A 23,551-nucleotide genomic window follows, 5' to 3' on the forward strand; every position below is an offset into this window, starting at 1 on the left:
TCTTCAAACCCGCTCTCCTCATTTTTTTCTCTCTCTCCCTCTCTCTCTCTCTCTTTCTCCCTTCCTTTCTTTCTTCCATGTGAGCATGGGTCCCGTGTGTGTGTGCGGGTGTGTGTGTTGTTGCCTCTCAAATAGCATGCAGTGCAGTGTGTGAAATCTATGCAGCAGCACCCTCTTTCCTCCCCCCAGAAAATGGAGGCGACTGCTGAATTCAGCACTTTACTTCCCTTCTTACCAGTTTTCACTCTCACGCCCAAATACTGCTGGCCTCCTGCATCATTATGGTGCTAAAGTGTGTACTGCGAACACACACTCTCACCCACATTCCCACACTGTGAGAAGTGGCTGCAAAGATGCTTGTCATTAAGTGGCTTGAGTGCTGGTGAAAAACAGATAATTGATTTGTGGATGATCACTAAATATCTCTTTGTTTAGAGGAACACACAAACACACACATGTATACACAGACGCATGCATACACACTATTTTTCTGTTTCTCTTTCCCTCTTTCGCTTTCTTACATACACACACACACACATACAGTTGATTAAGCGGTAATAGGGTCCCAGGGAAGAGGCCATCGGAGAGTTTCATGTAGAATCACTGTGAAGTAGGGCGGAGGATAAAGCATCTCCAAGGAGGAACACACACAAACACACATGCGTGCACACACACACACACACACACACACACACACACACACACACACACACACACACACACATAAATACACATTCATACACACTCTTTGTTGCCACATGTCCACTCACTCACAGGCCAATGCGTTCGGGTGTGTGTTCCTCCCTCCAACAGCGCAATTCCCACTCAAGCATCCGCGGTGTCCATTTGGAGAAGGCGGGATAGATGGAGAAAGAGAGAGGGAGAGAGGGAAAGAGGGAGAGAGAGAGAGAGAGATTGGGGGTGAGGGGGTTCGGTGAGTAGGGGGGTAGAGGACTAATCCATGCATGCAGAACCACAAATATCACTCAGCGAGGCTGGGCCAAAGAACCCGTGCTTGCTCTCCCTCTCTCCCTCTCTCCCTCTCTCTCTTTCTCTCTCTCTCTCTCTCTCTCTCACACACACACACACACACACACACACACTGGCCTCTCTGGAGACCCCTCAGGCCCTGTAGCGTTTCTATATCAAGTTGGCAACTTCAAAAACAGCCTCCATAACATCACATGCTCTCCGTTGCCTGTGCTGTGCTGCGGCCGGGCTAAATGGGTACACTGTGTACTTGAAGGCAGCTATTACAGCTCTGGCCTATATGCTTATTCTTATCGCTTTCCCCGACAGCCGAAGACAACAAAAACTTGACTCTTTTGTCCCTTTTTTCCCCCCCTCTTACTGTTGTCATGAGTTTCATTTCCGTTTCCTCCCGTTCCCGCCCAAATACCGCCCTCTTCCAGCTGGGGTTCATCCGTAAATTTATGTTAAAATGAACAACCGGCTTTATCGTGTACAGTTTGAACATCACCACAGTAACCACATTTGTGATGGAGATTTTGAAAGTTCACAAATACTGATTAGACTCTCCTAAAACTTAGGATAAAAATAAATAAATAAACAAACGACATTAGACTCTCGCAGACTTTTACATACATTCCCAATCAGTCTGAGAGTACAGGCCTGTCTTTCTAGCAGGCTTTTCCAGTCTGTTTATCCTGCAGTTTTTTGCTTTTTTTTAAAAAAAATGGGGATGACCAAGGATGGGAAGTCAAAAAACAAGAAAAAAAAATGGAAGCAGCTTCTGGCAAAGAAGTTTGCATGTAAGTTTATTGGTGATTAGCGCACAGTGTAGTTGTTTGTCATATGACATGATGTCAGGTGGATAAATGTCTTCATTTTATTAAGGCGACTGTTTCATTTAACAGGGTGAGAACAAAGCCTGCACTTTATGAGATCGCATATAAAGTAGCAATTGTCATCAAGGTAACGAGATGTCCCTCATTCCCCTCGGGATGAATAAAGTATCTATCTATCTATCTATCTATCTATCTATCTATCTATCTATCTATCTATCTATCTATCTATCATTCCTCATGTGTCTTCAATCCCTCGTACTCATGATGATGCTGCTCATGATGATATTGCTCATGATGTCAGTTACAGTGTGTGAGGATTCAGCACTTTGGGTTGGGACTGGGCTACACACTCTGCTGCAGCTGCAATAAAAAATGACATAAAAACATACTCTGTCTCTCTCTCTGTCTTTTTTTTTTTTTTTTTTTAGTTTTTTTTTTAGTTTTGTAGAAAACTTCTAATTTGGTTTGGGCTCATGGGGGTTATTGAATGCTTCCGGCGCTCACATATTACTCTCCTTCCTGCTTCATCCCTCTTTCCCTCCATCCCTCTCTCCATTCATCTCCATCTATCCATCCATCTCCCCAGCTCTAATTGGCCACATTGCCCGTGTTGTCATAACAGTTGTGGTCATCACCACAAGTCTTCCTGTGTGGGGTGAATAGCCAGGGACCAAAAACATATACATTTCTCTCTCTCTCTCTCACTCTCTCTTTCTGTGTGTGTGTGTGTGTGTGTGTGTGTGTGTGTGTGGTCTCCAGGGGAACGTATGGTTGTGTGTCACAAGTGCAAGCACAACTCTGATCGATTGGAATGGAGGATCTTGCTGAGCCAGCCCAACCTGAATGTCTCTCTATTATACTGTTAGAAAGCAAATATACAGTGAGGAGAGTTTTCCATTCCTCTCTCTCGCTCTCTCGCTCTCGGTCTCATTTCAATTCAGTTACCAATTCAAGTGGCTTCGCTGGCATGAAGCGATGACAACAAATACTGCCAAAGCATTACGGAACATTTCAAAGCAATTAATACACTATTGCACTGCAAAAAAAAAAAAAAAAAAATCTGGGTTAAACTCAATCTTCCATAACTCCCTTTCTCTCAACTCATGGTTAAACAATTAAAAAAAAAGAAAGAAAAGAACTTGCCTAGATTACAAGCTCTTCAGCAGATTGATGATAAGACAAAACTCATAGCTGTTTCACTGGTAATGACTTGACAATTGACTTTGTTGACTCATTCAGTGTTTGTTGGGGCATTTAGATGCAAATGAGCTTTTTTTTTTTCACTTCAATGAGCTCTAACATCTTTAATGCATAAGATCTGGCGCTATCGCTGGGAATTCGCTGGAAGTTGCACCAAGTCTTTCATAAAATGAATGAGTCACAACTGTTGAAGAGGCCACACAGCTTTTTCAGAATTAATGTTTTCTCTCCTGTCTGAAGCTATTAGATCATAAAAGCACATTGCATTTCAGTTTGGGGGGGAAATCTACTTTGGGTGACATGCACTTGACAGATCTGTGGTGACTGCTCAAGGTAACAACAGAGTTTGGACTTGGGGGCAAAAACCCGCTAACCTCAGTAACGTCCTATCCAAAAGAGCGGAGATCGTCCAAAGTGACAAAAGAGTTTCCATGGTGGAGGTAACTTCTGCAGAGTCATGCCTGAATGTGTGCAGTTTGGTTTTCTCTCTCTCTCTCTCTCTCTCTCTCTCTCTCTCTCTCTCTTTCTCTCTCTCAAGCTTGTGTCCAGCTTGTTGCTGAACTAAAGGACGAGGTTGTCTCCTCCTAATTAGCACACATCTAAAAGTTAAATGAGAGTCCCAGGTGGCTGGGAGTTGATGCGTGTGTTTGTGTGTCTGGTGTGTGTGTGTCTGTTTGTGGACAGCGTCTGAACTCTCCTGCTCTCAAATTCATACACACAGATGGCAGAAAGCCTACAGATGCAGTCATAACCCCCCTCTGCCCAGAAAGAGAGAGAGAGAGAGATTTGGAAGGAGCACATATACATATTTTTGGAGTCAACAGATGTCATTGCCAAGTAGCGTGTCCTGATCTTGAAGGTGAAAAAGTCCCAGGGTTGTATTTGTTCAGCAGTGCATTCACACAAATTTAACAAGTGGGACGGAAAGGGAAGCAAAACATTGATTTTTTTAAATACTTATGTTTCCCCCCCCCCAAACAGAGATGTCTGTCAGAATGACAGAAACGCTTTGCTGGTGATGGTCCTGTATGGCTGAACTGTGCAAAGCATGCGGCAGACACCACAAAGGTTAAAGATTTGCTGTCTATCCACACAAAAAGAACACTTTTGGTATCAACTTTACAAAATATTAGAACCCCCTTTGCACCCTTTGTATCAAACCTGAACGCTTAAAAGTCCTTCTTTAAGGTACTGTAGTTCCTTTCTTTTTCCTTGATGATTCAGGATGACACTCCGAACCGAAGGCGTTCAGCGGTTCAGAAAATACGCTGTTCAAATCTGAAGCTAATGACATATGTCTTTTGTGTGTGTCTCTGTAGCAACACCACAGAGGCTGGTGGGACATATATCAAGAAATGTTGCAAAGGCTTCTGCATCGACATCCTGAAGAAGATAGCCAAGTATGTCAAGTTCACCTACGACCTTTACCTGGTAACCAATGGCAAACACGGCAAAAAGATCAACAACGTCTGGAACGGGATGGTGGGAGAGGTAAGGAAGTGTCCCCCTTTTATGAGTATGTGTGAATGACTGTGAACAAGTATATCCGCAGTATCAGGCATGCTTTATTGAAGCAGTAAGTCAAAGGCAACCGCACTTATTGTTTGTCCTGAAGAAGTTTTGCCTCTCATCTCACCAGTTCTAATGAGTGGTGGGAGTCCCAGGCACTTTAACCTTTGATGGTTGTTCACACCTTGATTTCCCATGAGGGTCTCTTAGATCAAGGTGACATCAAGGTTTGAACGACACTCCAAGGTTTTAGTGCTCCCCACTTGACATTAGAACTTACTAACTAAAAAGTGAAGTTGCCTTACACTTAAGCCATGTTCACACTAAGCTGGATAAATTTGAAAATGCATATTTTTTTTTCCTCTATTTCACTAAGCTGCCATTTTCTAGTCATGAAATCGAAGCTTTCCAGAAACGGTCTCCAAAGTGTGTAAATCTCTAGCCTTGGCGTGTCCATTTGGATTGGGGAACTGGAGCTTTCTGAAAACTATGGCACTTGTGAATGTATACCAGTGTTTATTCATTTCCACTTAACCTACATAGTTACTGTGGGACAACTTTTATGTTTTAGGAATTTCTACTTTACTTGAATTTGTACTCTACTTGTATTTCACTTTCATATATCTCGCTGATTATTTGTACTTCGACTTATTTAACATTTTAAAAATCAAAATAGGCATAACATACACTTAGGTTGAGCCGGCTGTTATTGTTTGTTCTATATTTTTTCTGTCTCTTGTTGACACTCATCATGTAGGCATATAACCACAACCTTACCGCTAACTTCATGTAGGAGAAACCAGTGACACTTACTTACCTGCCTTGTTTTTTTAGCCAGAATGTGTTCCTGCTTTAGCAAGTGCAAGGTTATGTCATGAATGAACTGTTTGAGTATTGATTGGTCTTGACCTTTAGAACTGAACAAGCTTAAAAAATGTAATTCAGAAACAGGTCTGAGGGCAATTGTGTTTTGTGTGCGGCATGCTATGCTGTGCAAACTGATTTTCATTAGAAAAAAGCTTTAAAAACTGTTTTCAGCCTTGAAGGCTTTGGCACCAGAATGTACCTGCTCACCACATAAACAAATCTTAGCTTTACCTGCAGAAAACTCACATATCTTTAATTACCAGCCTGAACTTCAAGGTAAAATCCCTGGGTTGAGCTTTAAGACTGTAAACTTTATTGCTGGCTTTATATTTTACGGCAGACTTTATTTCCTGTGTTGAACTGCATCCGCCATTTATTTTATTTAGCAGTGACACCTGCGTGCATATTGAATATATTTATTATGATTCAGCCTGAGATTAAAAACCTTTATTGCTATACAGTGAATTAAATTCATACTTGGTCAAACAGAGTTGGTAGTTGATTATTTAAGAAAAGGAAAAGGAGTATTCATTCTTAAAAAATTTTTTGACAACTTTTTGATACTGCTGATTTGAGACTGTTATTACAACATACTCACTGATAAAATTACATGTTTTTGATGAATTTATTCATTTTAAATTACCATTATTGATGTTATTGTACTGAAATGTACAGCTATCTTGTATGCAGTAATGCCAGGCTCTCTGTATGTCTCTTGTTGTTGTTTATTCCCACTATTTTACATCTGGCAGCAGAGCAAAAACCTGGCTTACATGAATGCTCAACAAAAATACAAAATAAATGTTTTGAGTCAGGTGACAACCAAAGTAAAAATGCATATGGAATTGAGGGTGTGAACGAAAAGTGGAATCAAATGTAATATCCATTTGTCCCTTGTTTGTGTCTCCTTTTTAACTCACAATTTATTTTTCTCCTCCTACTCTCTCCCATTCCCTACCTTATCTACTCTTCCCACTTTCCAAACCCTCCCATCTCCCCCAATCTGCTCTTCCTCCTCCCTCGACCTCCTATCATTCCGTCCCATGCTCACTTCACCCTTCATCACTCCTTCTCCTTCCTCCCTAACCCCCTCCCTCCGTCCCTCAGGTGGTCTATAAGAAAGCTGTCATGGCCGTCGGTTCTCTGACGATCAATGAGGAGCGTTCTGAGGTCATCGATTTCTCCGTCCCGTTCGTGGAAACGGGGATCAGCGTCATGGTCTCCCGTAGCAACGGGACCGTCTCCCCGTCAGCCTTCCTCGGTAACTGTCGCTGAGCAATTGTTGCTTTTGTGTTTTGGCTCAGGAGAGGGAGAGGAAGATTTGCCTTGTTTGCTTGTCGGTTCGTGTGAGAGTGGAGGGGCTATTTGTTTTGTGTGTGTGTGTGTGTGTGTTTGTGTGTGTATGTGTGTGTTCTCTCAGCCACATGAGAAAGCGAACTGACAACACAATCGGTTTTGTTACACAACTGTCAATACTTAGTCTTTCATCAGAGGGATTTAGCTCAGCGCTCACTCTCTGGCACACTGACTCTCACCCATGGAGAGACTTACACTTGCTGTTGGATTTAACCTGAATGTCCACAAAGATCCCCATTATGACTGCTCAGTCATGTTCATGTGATGCATATCACTTGTACACACATACCCCTCTAAGTGCCCCTCACACACACATACACACATGCACACATACACACACCAAAGGCACACATCCTAACATACAGGCACAAGCACAACTGTACAAACGCCAGACAAGATTCACACTTGAGTAGAGGTGCAAACAGAGTAACACACTCGCACACACATGCACGCATGTGCCTCACCAACATACACACACGAATGCACACATACACACACAGGTACACACGCTGACATACGTGTGGGCATGCGGTTATTACTGTAAGAGTGGCAATTATAAGGGCTTAGCAGGGAAAACCCCTTAATGGCTGCCTGCCAACACACACACACACACACACACACACACACACACATACACACACACATACACACACACACACGGCATGGGCCAGTGCCAGTAGTGCTCTCCCATACATTAAAGCAGGGTTTAATCTCCGCAGTAGCGTTGTGAGCTCCAAGGGAGGACAGGACTGCTGACACCAGGGCTTCCTGCACGCCTACTCACACTGTCAAACACAGGTTGTGCACGTGTATATGTAAGTGTGTGTGTGCGCGTGTGTGCGCACATATGTACATTGGTGCGTGGGGTGATGTGTAGGAGCTGTGTGAGCATGCTCATGCAGCAGTCAGCTTGTTGTTTTCTGCTGTGTGTCTCCACATGATACATTTTTTCATTCAGTTATTCAAGGACACATAGAAAGATGATTCAAAGAGAGTAAATGATATATAACATATACAGCACACACACACACACACATAAAGATTCACTCTGTACTAAATCTCTCTGTGGCTCTCTGTGTTTCTCAGAGCCCTTCAGTGCATCAGTGTGGGTGATGATGTTTGTGATGCTGCTGCTGGTGACTGCAATGGCTGTCTTCATGTTTGAGTACATCAGTCCGCTTGGCTTTAACAGAAACCTGGCACAAGGAAGAGGTAAGAAATGACGCGCACACAAACACACACACACACACACACACTCACACACACACACACACACACACACACACACACATACACACAAACAGGCATCAGCACATTCACTTGCAATTACGTTTCATGCAGGATTTATCACTTTTCCAAGGTGGATCCTACAAAAATCACCCTAAGTAATCCTTGCCACTAATACAAGAAGAGATATTCACTTTGATATCATAGATCTGCATCTTAAAAACCTAATTTTTATTAAAACAAGCACAGTAAGTCTGGATTTACTTTGGGCTGGAGGGGTTATGCTGATTAACTACATGTATCATAAAGATACCTATAGCTGTATGTATATGTTCATATTAGATCTGAACTGTTATTTTTGAAACAAGTGGCATCAAATTATTTGCACAAACAATGGCATAACTGTCAATACTGTAATACTGAACAGATACTTTGTGTAACACATTACCATTTCCCTGCTTTCTATGTATGTGTACAGAGAGCAATTGGATGCTGGGGCACCTCGGTGGTTCACCATGTAGAGCACGTACCACTTACTACCGAGGCTAATTTAGCTGCAGCGGCATGGGTTTGATTGCGGCCCGGGCCCTTTGCTGCATGTCATCCCCTCTCTCTGCCCTGTCTTTCCTCTCTCTCTCTACTGTGACTGTTTAATGAAGCAGAAATGCACAAAAAAAAAAATCTTAAGTAAAAAAAGGAATTGTGACCAGCTGTAGGCACTGCTGTGCTTTTTCTTAGGCATCTCAAAGAGTAAGAGCTCAAAAGCGAGTCAAACTGCACTTCAAAGTTGTTGCTAGTGGAAGTTAAATGCTTTGTTTATCTTGTAGGAGAATGATTTCCATGACTGTTCTTCTTCTAGTTCTGCAATAGACTACTGCATACTTTGTTTTTACTTGAAATGAATGGTGAAGGGATTTGGGTTGGAATTGCACCAAACTATGCAAAATTATCTTGGGTTGATTGAAGCAAAGACCATTTGGACTGACCTGACAAAAAACTGTGGAGTAAGTATGTGATGCATGAGTGTGTCTGGCCGATGATGGGAACCATACAGCCTCAGCCATCAGATTAGGTGCTTATTCCTTGTTTTTTTTTTCTCAGTTTAGTCTTAACGGTCCTCACTTCAGTTGACCCTCCGCAAGTTTGTGTCGTGCACTTTCAACTTTGTACAGGCATCACAGCTTTGTTAGAATGTATGAAAGAAATGTGAGGGTATTACCAGTATGTGGGAAGCAATGACAAGTGATGAAATCTGTCAGTGGTGTGTGCTAATTTTATTAGTTTCCAATGCAGCATTATCTTTTGGCTATATGACTATATGATACACTTTTTTTTTGGCAGATAGAGTCTTGTCTTTCAATTTTTAATATCCGTTTTCCACTAAACGACCTCTCTCCCCGCTCTTCCCCCCTCACCCTCTCTCCCAGACCCCCACGGTCCTTCCTTCACCATGGGCAAGGCAGTGTGGCTGCTGTGGGGTCTGGTGTTCAACAACTCTGTGCCGGTGCAGAACCCCAAAGGAACCACCAGTAAGTTCATTGTGTCGGTGTGGGCCTTCTTCGCTGTCATCTTCCTGGCCTCCTACACGGCCAACCTGGCCGCCTTCATGATCCAGGAGGAGTTTGTCGACCAAGTCACCGGGCTGTCCGACAACAAGGTAACCGAAAACAACAGGAATGAGCTGTTTGCTCATTCATGCCACTAGTTTTGGCCATTTTAAGATGAAATGTGGCCTTATTAATCTCTTCAGTAGAAAGGTTGTATGGCTTAGTTTTGTTCTTAGGTCATCGTTAAAACTGCATTCAAAGAAAAAATCATCACTATCTATTCACATGGGGGGTTTTAATCCTGCAAATAAACAGTTTAGACTTTCATTTATCAGACATTTCAAAACATTAAGGCACATCAGCTGTGAACGATATTTTGAAAGGCATACCCGTGTACAGATACTTTGACAAAAGATCTGCAGCTGGATGAACTCTAAATGTTTGGAATAGGTCATCACTGACTATGGCAGTGGAACATGAGTGTGTCGGACCACCAGTGTGCCACCGTTGTTAATGTCCTCTACTGCACTCAAGCTCTCAGTGGGCGACTTTCTAAATGAGAAATACACACTTTGACTCCTCTGTAACACGGGATTTTTAATGGAAAGGTTTTCTAGATGCTCTCTGGGGTGCAGGAAGACAACATTGCATTAAAAATGTTCTTCATGCCATATCATCCTGCATCTGCATCTGAGAATCATTGTCATCTGTCTGTCTACCTTTGAGTAGGTTCATTTTATAGGCCTTAATGCTCAGTTCCATTTTTTTTCCCAGATTTTATCTTTTTGCCTTCACTGTCCATGTTCACATTTCACTGTGATCCACACCTGATGTGATGTGACAGATCTTTGCCTTGAAAGGCCCCACACATGCCCATTTACAACAAGCACAACAGCTAACATCATTAGTGAGGCAGTCCATCATTACAATGAAAGAAGTAGTGTGCAAGCGCTCATTTCTTGAATTATTTGCTGTGGAGGTTGGATGATAGTTTGTCAGCTGTTGAGGATGAAGGCGAGAAGGCAATAAAGCATCTTCCCACACAGATATATTAAATGAACAAACTCCCTGTCTTTCCACTGTCCCCCATCATTGTTGCCGCTATCATACATTTTTTTTTTTTTTTTTTGCCTTCATTTTTTTGAAAGATTTGAAAATGGTAGATTTTTGTGTTCACACTGCTCGGAAAAAATCAAATCTTTGTCACATGTCTCCAAAAAAAACCAAAAAAAAACAGATTTGGGTCACTGTAACTTGTAATCTGAGTGTAACCTTTGTCTCTGACTTTTATGTCCATCCTAACCCACACTCACTCTGTCTCAGCTGTCGCTGCACTGACTTCTGTTATTTCTGACATGTGACTAGACACAGGCAGTGGAACTAAACCCACGCCCAGGGCGCTTGGTTTCCTGTTGTACCAGCGGACAGACAGATGGTGACGAGTGTCATTCCTCACTGTGAGAGCTGGCCTCTCATCTCTATCCATCAACCTCTTTTTTTCCTGTATTACTGCACACAGTCCCTGGGGACCAAGTCGACCAGCTGTACTGTATATGGCTCCATAGTGGATATGGATGCAGGTGGAGGAAGAGAAGCAGAAAAAAAGACAGAAAATGGAGACAAATGGAGAGAAGTATAAAAGAAGAGAAAGGGAGAGCGGTAAAGGGAAGGAGGAGAAAAGGGCACAAATGGAAGGAATGAAAAATGACAAGACCAAAGTGCAGAGGGCTGAAAAGGGGTTAAGAAGTGACATAAAAAACTTAACGAGTGAGGGATGGATGTAAGCAGCCAAGGGAGAGGGAAGAGAGAGAGATGTAGAGGGTTTTGATAACTTAAATAGGGAGGGAGCGAGAGAAAAAAGTGACGCAGCAACTGGCAAAAGGGTGACAGGAATATCGAGAGACAAAGACAGACGAGAAGGTAGCAGGGATGACAACAGGCGGATAGCTATGGGCCAGGTTGATGCGAGAGAGAAGGAGAGAAAGAAATATGGGCAGACACAGAGGGTCAGGCGAGCGAGGAGCCAGACAGAAAGGGTAAGTGGCCAGTCAGACAGATCTGCTGAGCGAGGCTGGAGCCCGGCCACTTGTAACCAGCAAAAGGATGGACGCATCAGAACAAAATGCTCCACTGAGACGCTGAGCAGTGGGTTTTCCTTAATTTCGGTAGTTACCTGTACAATGGGGATGTCCGGGGATTGAGGCGATTAAAATGAGAGATTCACACCGCGGGGCAGGCAGACGAGCTGATAGGGACAAAAATCCCTCTTACAGCTGGTATTAAAATCTCAATGTAGGCACAAATGCAGATAGATTGCATTAAAACAGGTGTGGATGTACAGTGAGGAAATACGAGGGTAAGCGCAACAGATTTTCCGGCGCCACCTGTGGAGATGATTACATAAAATAACAAGTGTCATCCCCCACAAGTCACACACATCCTTCCTCCATTTTAACAAGCCATTTAGTCCCACATTCAGTGTGCAAATCTTGTTTTTCTTATAACAAGTGGAAAAAAACTGCCAGTGGGATGACATAATCCCATGTGTTTCCAAATACAGTTTCAATTGTTTCAGGGATTTTTCTGGGGTATAAATATGTTGAAACAAGGCAGAGTAGGGCAGATCAACCCACTGGTATCAAGAAAATGACACTTGATTCAAGAAAATGTTGACTATCACTCACAAAAGTGGGATTATTTCATCCCATCAGTCGTTTTTTTTTTTTTCCCACTTATTTAAGAAACACAAGATTTTAATGCTGAATATGAAACTAAATGACCTGTAAGGATGACTATGCTTTGCAGTGCATTATGTCACCCTTTTTGACATTTCAGAATGCAGTGGTTAGATAAAGCTAACTGTTAAATGCATCATTTCCCCAAATTTTATTAAAATCCAAATCTGCTTTAGATACTGCATGTGATGAACAGACAAATGCATGTACAAACAAATGAGGACTTATACACTGATTGCGGGGGGGAAATAAAATGAAAAATATAAATAAATAAATAAATAAATAAATAAATAGATAAATAATAAAAGGTATAACCAAATAAATTGCCACTCCCATGATCCTCAAAAGAACTGGTGGTAAAAAAAAAACAAAACAAAAAAACAAAAACAAATAAATCAGTAAAAAGGCCATGAAAGTCAAATCTCTTACCCTTAAAATGCATCCTACTTTCTGATTTTGACAGCTCCATCTTGTAAACTGAAACAAATGAAGCAGCCTCAGACTCTCCTTCTAGGAACCTTTGACCAAGGAAACTGAGGAGGATCCTATCAGGAAGGGTCAGCTGACACCCGTGTCAGTTATACATCAGTTGACTATCAGCCATCAGATGTTAAGACATGGATTTGAGAAATGTTTGGGCAAGACTCTTGGCTTGCAATAACAAAACAGGATAGTTGATATTTTTTTTTAGAGCTTTGTAATTGGCTGTTGGTATTGATGCTAGGAAACAACTGTCCCTATTCTGTTCACTTCTGCTTCCTTCTTTCACTCCTTCTCCCATCTTCCTCTCCTCACTTCCCTCAAGTAGTGAGGTGTGGTAGTGAGGGAGGGAGGGAAATGTGCATCAGGAAAGACAACCAAATGCCCTAACCATAACCCTATCTGCAAATCATATATAGGGGCGGCCTTTTTAAATTGCCTCCCTGAAAACAGAGCAAAACATTTATTTAAACCGAAACAGTAGTGGAGGTTCTCCTCCGAAAGGCATTGGCACAATACAGTTGATTGAAGTGAATCAAGTTGCTGTGCTGAACTTTTTCTTTTCCTTACAAAGTGACTGCTAGTCTAAGGACTGAGCATCCCTTCAGCGGTCACATTCGGTACGCGTCTGTGGGACTGAAGCACCAGCAGTAGTGTGCTGAACACCCTGTTCCAATCTGCAAAGCGCTGTGCAGGTTGCTACCAAGGCAGATGGGACTGCCATTCAGTGCATTCTTTTTGAAGAAGTTTCTGAGCTTGTTGATACCAGTTTGAATGCATGTTTAATACTGAAAACCGAGTCGAAAATACAGTCGCTGCCTTTGGCGTTCAAAGTAACAGAGATCAACCAAATTGAGCCAGGGATGTGCATGTGAAGCATGTGTATCGAGCTGAGGCCATTGTGTGCCGATGTTGTTTGGAGTACAGCAGGCTGTAGTCGCCATATGTACCTCACTGCTGAATAACACGCAGTCTGACCCACTACACAAAGCCTCAAAGCCTGTTGAGAAACCGTTGTCATTCAACCCAGAAGCCCCAGCAAAATGTTCTCAGATTAAACGTGCCCCTGCTGCTTTCTTTGCATGCCCTAACGGCAAAACCCACGACCACACCAGCTCGTCCTTTCACATTATCGCTTGATGTCATTGTTTCTGCCCGCTCTGTTTTGTCCAACATGGGAGGGTGTTCACTTGCTGCTCTGGGACCAAATATATCTTACAGCTTTAAGAACACCATGAAGCTTTTTTACTTGCACCACTACTACTACTAATAATAACACGTTTTCAGCTAACAGATGGCAAGTTCTCTCAGGCTTATTTCACACTTGTATCCCAGTAAAGGGCAAACAAAGACCAAGTAAAGTTTTAAATTGGATTTTCAACTGCCCAAACAGCTCAAAAACACACTCACACATTCCTTTGCCCTTCAACTAGATCAGTTGTCTTTACAAATCAGCATTACATTACATTTCAACATTATACTTATGTCAATATTTAATATCCTTTGGCCAAAACTCCACCAATTGAATTGAATGGTATGTGTGTGTTTTTTCAAATTGCCCATAAAATTGACACAGCCGAGATATTAGTTCATTCATTTCAGCCATTAAAGAAAGGAAGAGCTTCACTTTTTTCCCCTTAATTAATTATAAAGAGGGAGCAATGAATGTTTTAGTGGCTGAGCGTTTACTTTGCTGTTGGCAAACGTCTCCCAAGCAGCCTGCCTCATGCACAAGTGGAGGGCAGTCAACCAACAGGTCTGTGGCGTTTGGGGCTGCGTGACCACCAGGGATTTGTCTTTACAACGCTGGCTTATTTGTCTCCTCTTGCTGGAGAGGACACGCTGTTCCGCTTTCTCAACTGCCCTCACAGCACAGCATTTTTCAGTGCACACAACTTAGGCAGAATTCAAATTTCAGCAAAAGAGAGGCATACTTTAGGTGGGTTTTCACAATGGCATAATAACAGCAATGATCAGGGTCAGTTCCTCCCACTTACAACTGTAACTTTACCCAATGGGATTAATCAAGTATGTTGCTCTTACGACAGGTACTGATAATTCAGCATCAAAGCTGCTGACTGTCAATATTTTATGCCAATGTTAAATATATTTAAACTTAGATCGAATTGTGAGTCAGCTTTTCCCAAAAGCTTTAATTTGAGCAAGGTGGAAAAGCATCTGAAACTCTGCACTGAAACCCAGACTATTGAAATTCTCTTACACAGGTTAGCAGCTCCTTAAGGCAGAGCGAGGCAGGTTTTATTGCTGCTTTTATTGACCACCCTGAAGCTGCTAGGTGAAATAGTCACACACTGCACTTGAATGGTTTCTGGAATGACAGAAGAGTAATACAATATAACTTCACTAGCTGTGGTCTGAGAGTAACCTTCATCATTATCAGCGGTGGATGACACTGACACGCTGTTATCTGACGTCTAATAAAGCGCCCAGATTTGGCCGACTATCCCTAATGACTGTCTGCCTTCTCTCTCATTTCTGCCTTTTCTATGTTTAATGTGACCGGGAGCTGAGCGCTAACAGATGAATCTCATTCCAGGACTGTGATTGTTATACTTGGAAGTGGTGCACAATCCAAACAAGACAAAAAATGGAAGTGGAGACAGTCAGATTTCAGTGAAGTTTCCTTCAGAAAAGACCAACAACAACTGCACCATGACTGCCACCTGAGTACCGATCTCAGAGGCCATCAGCTATCACCTGACATGATTTAGCCTCTGGACACGATGACCAATTTTGTGGGTTTTTCTGGGGTAGCCAGAAACCATTTCTGTTTCTTTAATTACATGAGCCAATCATTTCTCCACACAGTACACGAACATCGATACTTTTTGTGGGGGTTTTAGATCGAGATGACATTTCTGTCCATGTGTTCTGCCTCTTTTGCTCCCCACATGGACTGTTTACCTGCATAAAACCACTCGGACTACAACAGAAATGGAAATGAAAACCAGAAATATTGCTCCTTGCCTCCAGAGTCTATATCTATATACAATCTGTTTATACAAATTACCTGAGTACAAATAAATATGTATGGAAAATATATTGAATAGTTTGCTGCTTGATTTGATTAATTCCAACAGTGTTGGACTTAATGGAGGGGAAATTGTAAACTCACCTCAGATCAGGATAATACGCAGGCACAGTTTCAAACTATGGCAGAACAAGAAAGATTTTACATTTGCTGTTCCAAACTCTCTGTACGTGGCAGCTCCTTCTAGGGAAAAAAAAAATCCCTTGGCACACAGGAAGTAATTTGGTTTACATTTCCTGCAGCAACCACAATGGTTTGTTTGTAATAAACAGCAGAAGAAGAACCGGTTAGTTAACTTGAGCAGTGATAGCTACTGTGGTGGAACAGGCAAAGAAAAGAGCGCCACCTACAGAAACTCCAGCCACAGAAAATCCAAGGAAAATAACATCACAGTCCCGCCCACACTGTTTGATTGACAGGTGATCTCTGGGCAAATAAATTTATATACGACTTTAAGAAAGACAATAAATAAACAGATAAACAGGTAGGCACACAGACACAGTGACAGGTAGGCGGATGGAAATGCAGCCTGGAACACTGAAATCTACAGACTAGAGACTCACACACACACACACACACACACACACACACACAAAAACACAAACATACAAAAGGGGACCTTTTCTTATGTAACAGCAGAACTTGCATAATATATAGAGAGACAATGGCAAACAGGGACGGAGAGAGGAGACAGAGAGGAATGGAGTAAAGACGGTGATGAAAGAAATATGGGACAAGCCGAGGTAGGGAAAACAGGATGAGCAAAAAGTTGTGTACTGAGACAGTGATGTCTGAAAGGTTGAGGGATGCTAGTGGGAAAATGAAACAGGAGTGGAGGAGGCTGGGGAAAAGCAGGATAGAGGGATGAGCCGAGTTATAAATATATAACAGAGAAACAGAACTTAGTCCTATAGTCCCCTTTTTGCAGCAGCCATTTTGATAAAGAGTAGCAGGGTAACCCCAGATGTTACTATTGGCATTAATGAAGGCTCTGTTTCAGTTACATGCAGCAGAGTCTCTCCAGCATAATCTTAGTTAATGTCAGTAGTTACATGTGGGATTTCCCTGCTTTTGCATGTAAGATGGCTTATATGAAAAACATCTTTTCCCAAATCTATCTAGCAATTTTGAAATTGTGTTGGCTGCCATGATTCTGGCTATCCTTCCTGTCTACAAACTACAAAATGGTAAGAATTAAAAGAATACACTCAGCTTTGTGTCTATTGGAAAAAATTGTGAGTAAGTAATGAGAACAGATGCCAAAATAATCCATGTGTCCCTGCAGTACATGGTTACTATTTAACACACATTATATTCAGTTAGGCTTTTTTTTTTTTTTTTTTTTTTTTTTTTGTCTTTTGTATGTGTGGATTCCTAATAATAATACTAGATAATAATAAAAAAGAAACGAAAAAAAATCATTACCAGAATGTAGCTGATACAGCCAGGCTTATGTATTAATTTCCTAAATAAATAAATAAATAAATAAATAAATAAAAAAAAAATAACTAGGTGAAAAAAAGCACATTTATCTGCTGTGCAGTGATTTCTGGTTGTGCCTAGTTTCCATAATTGTCAGGTTAAGAACCTCGTACAAAATGTCAACGTTTAAGAAACTGAAAAACAACCTTGTTTTTTTTGTTTGTTTGTTTTTTTTTTTTAGCTTGATGATAATGTTTGACATTAAACTTAAATGAATTGAGTTCAAGTTAAAACAGGAGCGAAGTGAACTCACTGGAGGTTTTCACCTGACAGCTGTGATCCATGACTTTTGTGTCATATGTTGCGCATGTTTCACACTGAACTTCCAGACTTACATCATGTACAGTCCCTCATCATTTAGCTTTGGAGCCGCTGAAGCTGTGCAGTGGTTCTCATTTTGTCCTTTTTGAATTAATCCTGGTGACCTATCACTCAGCAGTGTATTTTAAAGTGATGGAACATAAATGATCTACCGGGGACACTTGAATGCTCATCACTCATCACTAAGCTGCAGGGCCAATGGGCCAATTTCCCAAAGACTGATGGCACTGTCAGTGAGTTAGGCGTACCTGGGAAATATCCAGGTGTACTTTATATATCTAGAGAGGGTGTAAGGTACAGAGGTGCACTGTAAACCTAGTGAGAATTATTCATACAGTTTCCCTTAGGTCAGAGCCGAGGTGCATTAGCACAGCAGCAAATACTTAGATGACGCATTCATCTCTACCTGTCTCTCTGCTTTTCATTAATTTTCTCATCATCTCTGCATCAAGCTTTCATGAGCAGCAGCTGGTGTTTTTTCTCAGAGGCACATAGCAGGTTTAACTGTTGATCCAGGGGAAACCGCTTATCATTCATTTTCCCCGTCCAGCCGGCTGAGGCTTTTTAACCGGCGACCCTCTGGACACAAGTGTTCTTCCTGACCTTTAAGCTGCTGCCCCTCTGTAAGAGAAGCGTGAAAGAGGAGAAGGCCAAAGAAAAGAGAGTAATGGAGACAGTGGGGAGAGAGGGAGAGAGAGAGAGAGAGAGAGAGAGTGAGAAATGAGGGGGAAGGGGTTCATGAGGAGCTAGCTGCTCCTGAGGGCCATCACTCGTGACGCTGATGCACACACACTGTATGACATCACCACCAACACACACACACACACACACACGCACGCATAGACACACATAGCAGAGTTTGGCATCAGCATAGTGTTTGCCCTCACTCTGACCTGATTACACAGCAGCATAACAAACACACAAACGTGCAGGCGCAAACACACACACACACACACACACACTAGTTACATATGATGTAACTAGTGTGCAACATAAACAGTTCAAACAATGGCGAGCAAACAAGCAGATGATGATACAGATGTTGAACACGAATACACAGAAACATGCATAACTGAGTATAGGACAGATATTAACACACTATAGTTTCACAATTTATATAAGGCACACACACACTGATACAAAGAAGAAGATGAGGAAGAACCTAGTTGCTAAAAATGATCATAAACAGCTGAAATTCAAATAATAACAAATGAAATGAGTACAGGAAATACTGCTGATTAGGGTGTTAATTAAAATTGGAAATGAATAGAAAGGTTCACTGTGTTCATAGCAGAGCTTTTGATCGCTGTCTGAACCCAATGGGATCCAAATATTCCTGTCGGGTCGGATTGGGTTTGGAAGGAAAAGGGATTTCATGTTCACGGGGCAGGTTGGGTCAGAATAGCCTCAGGTTTCAGACTTTACATTTTTCCTATTTATATTAACTTGTAATGGATTTTGGATTTACATGGTCTCGGGGCATGAGATTGATGAAAGAAATCATTAAAGCGGCTTTTAAACTCAATTTTGGATTGAGTTTTTGGATGGGGCCTAATGTTAAATTTAGATTTAAATTAAGGCAACAGTTAATAAATGAGGTAGATTTCTATTGGCCAGGACATGCTGGGTTTTATCGAGGCTCTGGCTGGTGGTGGTCAGGTTTGGGTCGTGTTCAGACAGAATTTTCTCAGGCTTTGGTCAGGATCAAAATTTTGTCTGAATTGACCGGTTGGGTCAGTTTCGGACAATATTTGCTCAACAGCAGTCAGGTTGGGTTCAAAATGTCAGACCGGATTTGAGCTCTAGTTTACAATAGCTCAGCTGTAAGAGACTAGAATCTGTAGGTAAACCTAAACCAAGCAAATTAATATAGGTTCATCACAGAAATAAGTACAAAGGATGTTATCTTTATCTTTATGCAAACTTAGAATAAATGTATGAAAGGATAAAACATGACATTCCCTCTTTGAGTTTGAGTTTCTGTTGGTGGTGCTCTTTTTTTTTCTTTCCTCAACCATGGCTGCTGTCACTTCTCATGCAAAGTACCCAGTTGCTCCTCTGCTGTTGCTGCTGCTGCTGCTGCTGCTGATGCATAAAACGCATCACTTCCTGTGCACCAGAGGATTTGTCCAGAGAAAGGCCTACAGTGCCAGACAACAACAAATGTGAAAGCTTTCATGAACTGACCATGAAATCATGTCTGTGTTTATATTAGTTGATGGCAGTTGGTCACAGGTAAACAGTCATTTACTCAGGTAAAAATGTCACAGGCTATTTTTAAATCTGCTGGTTTAATCATATGCAGGGGAGCTGCTCCTCAATGCTGTGCGCAAACTAATAGATTTGCAAACACACACACATGCACACACACATAAGGTTAGAGTGGAGCTCGTAATGTGCGGTTCTAATTGATAGGGTCCGTCTGTTCGTGGCACTGAGCAGATCGTTACCATAGCGCCTGAGGGGAGGTTGTTACCGTAGCGACAAGCACACTACTACAAAACCCTTGACCTGTGCACTGACTAGAATTATACCTGAGAGACACGGAGGGAGGAAGAGGGAGATAGAGAGGACTAGTGCAGGAAGCCAGGAGTGGGAAAAACTGTGAGAGGGACAGAGGAGGATAGATGGACAGAGGAATTAAGAGAGAAGAGGATAAACTGGCCTCTGACCTGAACATCCTATAATATATCCTGGGAAAAAGACAGAGAGGGATGAGGGAAGGGCAGGGAGGGTGAGGCAAGGTGGCTCTGTGCTGAGAGAGAGAGAGGCTGAGAGCAGGAGAAGACACAGAGAGGTGAATATCGAGGTTTTTTTTAAGATTTCTGTTATATTTACTTAATACCAAGGCCAAGACTTTGAGATAGAGAGAAAGCAAAAGTTGCAGTCAAATGGTTTCAGCTTATCTTTTCCTGAGACCTGACCGAGATTTATTTATTTATTTATTTATTTTATTTGTCCCCGAGGGGAAATCGGTTTGCAGCATAGTCACAGAGGCATTTCATGGCAACGTCACAGCGTCACCAACAGACAGTCAACACTCACGTACACATCCTTACACAGGCACTTCCAGTGAGTTCAGAAAACCTTAACATTAACAGCGTATCATAAGCTTACACAGAGGCAAGACAAATTAGTCAGATATTTACCAGAACATTAATACAAATCTATCCATTAATCTATCCATTAGGATCCCCAAAGGTAGCAACGACTCTTCCTATTTCTTGTGTAATTTTTTAAAAATATTTTTTTAACTGTCATTTTTATTTTATTTTTATTTTTTTTTAATTAAAATAACCTATATTTATAATTGTAAAAATGCTATACTTACATCAGTCACATCAGTGATACTGGATTGACGTTGGATTTACTGTGTTTTAAATGCTGTGAAAGGCCAGACAGTCAGGTCAGTCATCTCAAATGTGCACATCATCTACAATGGCATTGCTTGTATTTATGGAAGACATTTTTTTTTTTTTTTTTTTTTTTTTTTAATTGGTTTGTTTTCAGTCAAAAAACTGCTGCCGTTAAGATGCTTATGCCGCTAAGAGCACTAAGAAGCAGATGTTGTTGCAAAGTCTAATCCAGTCATCACACTCCTGGTTTCTTTCTATTTCATTAGAATGAAGCCATTTTCTCCACTTGGACAGACTCACTGAACGCTAATTAGAGGGAGTGAAAACATGTGGTAGCTAAACATGAGCTTTAAGATCATTTTGCAATTAAAATGATTTGTTTTCTTGCACATTATTTGGAACCAGTGGCGCAAAATGCATCTGTTTTTTTGAGATACAATGCCTTCTGAAAGTTGAAAGGAATTCATTTCCCATTTTAAACTAGTCTGCTATTAGCAAATAATAGCACTGTCATTAGGTGGTTCTCAACCTGGGGTCAGAGGGCCCCCAGGGGTCCTTGAGGGTGTTCCAGGGGGTCCCCAGAGAAATAAAGAATATTTTAATTTCACTGACATTTCACTGAGTAGAGGTTAGCCCAGTAAGAGAATGTGTAAGAAAGTCTTATCAGATGAGGATTCCTGACACTACATCTTATCAGATATGGGCCCACAGCCTGATGTGTATCAATTTGGGGGTCCTTGACAAAGAAAAGGTTAAGAAACATTGATTTATGACATGATCTTGGTTTTAGTCATGCAAAATACACTGATTTGTCCTTGCCAAACTTGCAGGAAACAAAAAATCCAAAATTACAGAAAAACTCATGAAACACTTTCCAAGTGCCGTCCTCTGACATGTCTCCACAGACAAAACAGCAAATGTGTGATTCATTTCCAAATACTGTTTAAAACTTTTGTTCAGCATGCTTACTTTTCAAAAATTTCGTCAATCACCAAAGAGTATTTAAAGGGTTTATACATTTCTGTTACAGACAACTGATATTATCATAATACCGTTATAAATGATATCTTCCCTCTGTATTTTATTCATGTCTCCTCATGTCCTGTCCATCTTTCTCCTGTCCCCGCCACAGTTTCAGAACCCGTATGCGTACTCGCCTCCATTCCGCTTCGGGACAGTCCCAAACGGATCCACAGAGAGGAACATCAGGAAGAACTACCCCGACATGCACCAGTACATGGTGAAATATCATCAAACCGGGGTTCAGGATGCGCTTGTCAGCCTCAAAACAGGGTAAGGAGAAAACCAATGTGTGTGTCTGTGCTTGTGTGTCGGTATGTAACACCAGTGCATGGTCCAATACTATTACACAAGGGTATTGGATGCACTCGTCAACTTCCACTTTTGTGTGTGTCTGCGTGTGTGTGTGTGTGTGTGTGTGTGTGTGCGACAGCTCCTCTGAGACTGTGGATGAATGAGCTTCCTGACTGGGAACAGCAGGAGCTATTTTTAGTACTGGTCTCTACAATGCAACTGAAGGTGTGTGTCTGTGTGTGCATGTCTGTGTGTGTGTGTGTGTGTGTGTGTGTGTGTGTGTGTGTGCGCGTGTCTGTGTGTGTTTCAAGAAAGAAAGAGGGGCATTCCTATTATCACAAAGCTGTCCAAGGACAGATCGAATGAGTGAATTCAATTGAAGAGGGAAGGATGGATGGAAAAGCAGCGGTAGAGAGGGTGAAAAGAAATGGGAAGGAAATGGGGATGGAGAAGTGGCGGAGGGGTGACACCCGTCACACCATTATAAGGGGAGAGGAGAAGGAGGAAGAGGGGGGAGGAAAAGAGAGGGAGAGGAGGACAAGGACAGAATGTTTGATTTGGAGGAGGGAAAGTGATATAAGGAAGGGAGAAAAAAAGGAGATGGAAGGAAAAGGAAAAGAAGAAAAGAGGGGAGATGGGAATGTGCAAGGAGAGAAGGTGCAGGAGGAAAGGAGGAAGGGGAGAGTTGAGGAGGAGGAGAGGGGAGAAAGCAATTCACAGGAGACACGGCAAGGCAAGGAAAAAGTGTGGGGGGTGCAGGAAGTCAAGGAAAAACAAGGTGGGCGTCAAGGAGAGACGAAAAAGGAAACGAAAATGGGGGGTAAGGGAGAAAAGGGTTGATGGGATGACTTGACGACGGGTTATTGCTGATTGGTTAATGGCTAGGGGAGGGGGTCCAATCAGAGTCTTCAGCTCAGAGGACAGGATCTCCCCTCAGAGAATGGAGGGCAGAGGTCTGTGTGACACACACATACATACATACACACGTTACTGTATCCCAAATAGGGCTTTTTATCCTGTTAGTCTTTGATCTTATCCTTTATCTTATCAATTCATATGAACATGATGTAGATACGTAGGCAACATCGCAGCTTTAAACACCTTCAGTGGCTCTTCTGTGCCGTTGTATTATTGAACAGGACACGCACACACACACACACAAATGTACATCCCTCAATAAACAAATAAACACATGCACGTGAGCAAATATGTACAAGAACAAACACATGCTCACGCACATCGGTGGGCTCACACACGCTGCAGGTGTGAGCAGTCGGTAATACCCTCATTGATAATT

The 23,551-nt window shown here is 41.9% G+C and overlaps 1 protein-coding gene across 2 annotated transcripts in view; it reads left to right on the plus strand.

The window, feature by feature from the left end:
• The window catches only part of grin2aa (glutamate receptor, ionotropic, N-methyl D-aspartate 2A, a), a 174,680-nt gene that overhangs the window by 136,815 nt on the left and 14,314 nt on the right, over positions 1-23,551 (plus strand). For both annotated transcript variants that reach the window (XM_030058483.1, XM_030058484.1), the window contains exons 6-10: positions 4,328-4,499; positions 6,492-6,645; positions 7,827-7,952; positions 9,395-9,624; positions 22,073-22,233. In XM_030058483.1, the coding sequence (XP_029914343.1) occupies positions 4,328-4,499; positions 6,492-6,645; positions 7,827-7,952; positions 9,395-9,624; positions 22,073-22,233 (843 nt within the window). The remainder of the gene's footprint in view (positions 1-4,327; positions 4,500-6,491; positions 6,646-7,826; positions 7,953-9,394; positions 9,625-22,072; positions 22,234-23,551) is intronic.

This window comes from Myripristis murdjan, chromosome 8 (genome assembly GCF_902150065.1).
Source record: "Myripristis murdjan chromosome 8, fMyrMur1.1, whole genome shotgun sequence".
Taxonomy (NCBI): domain Eukaryota; kingdom Metazoa; phylum Chordata; class Actinopteri; order Holocentriformes; family Holocentridae; genus Myripristis; species Myripristis murdjan.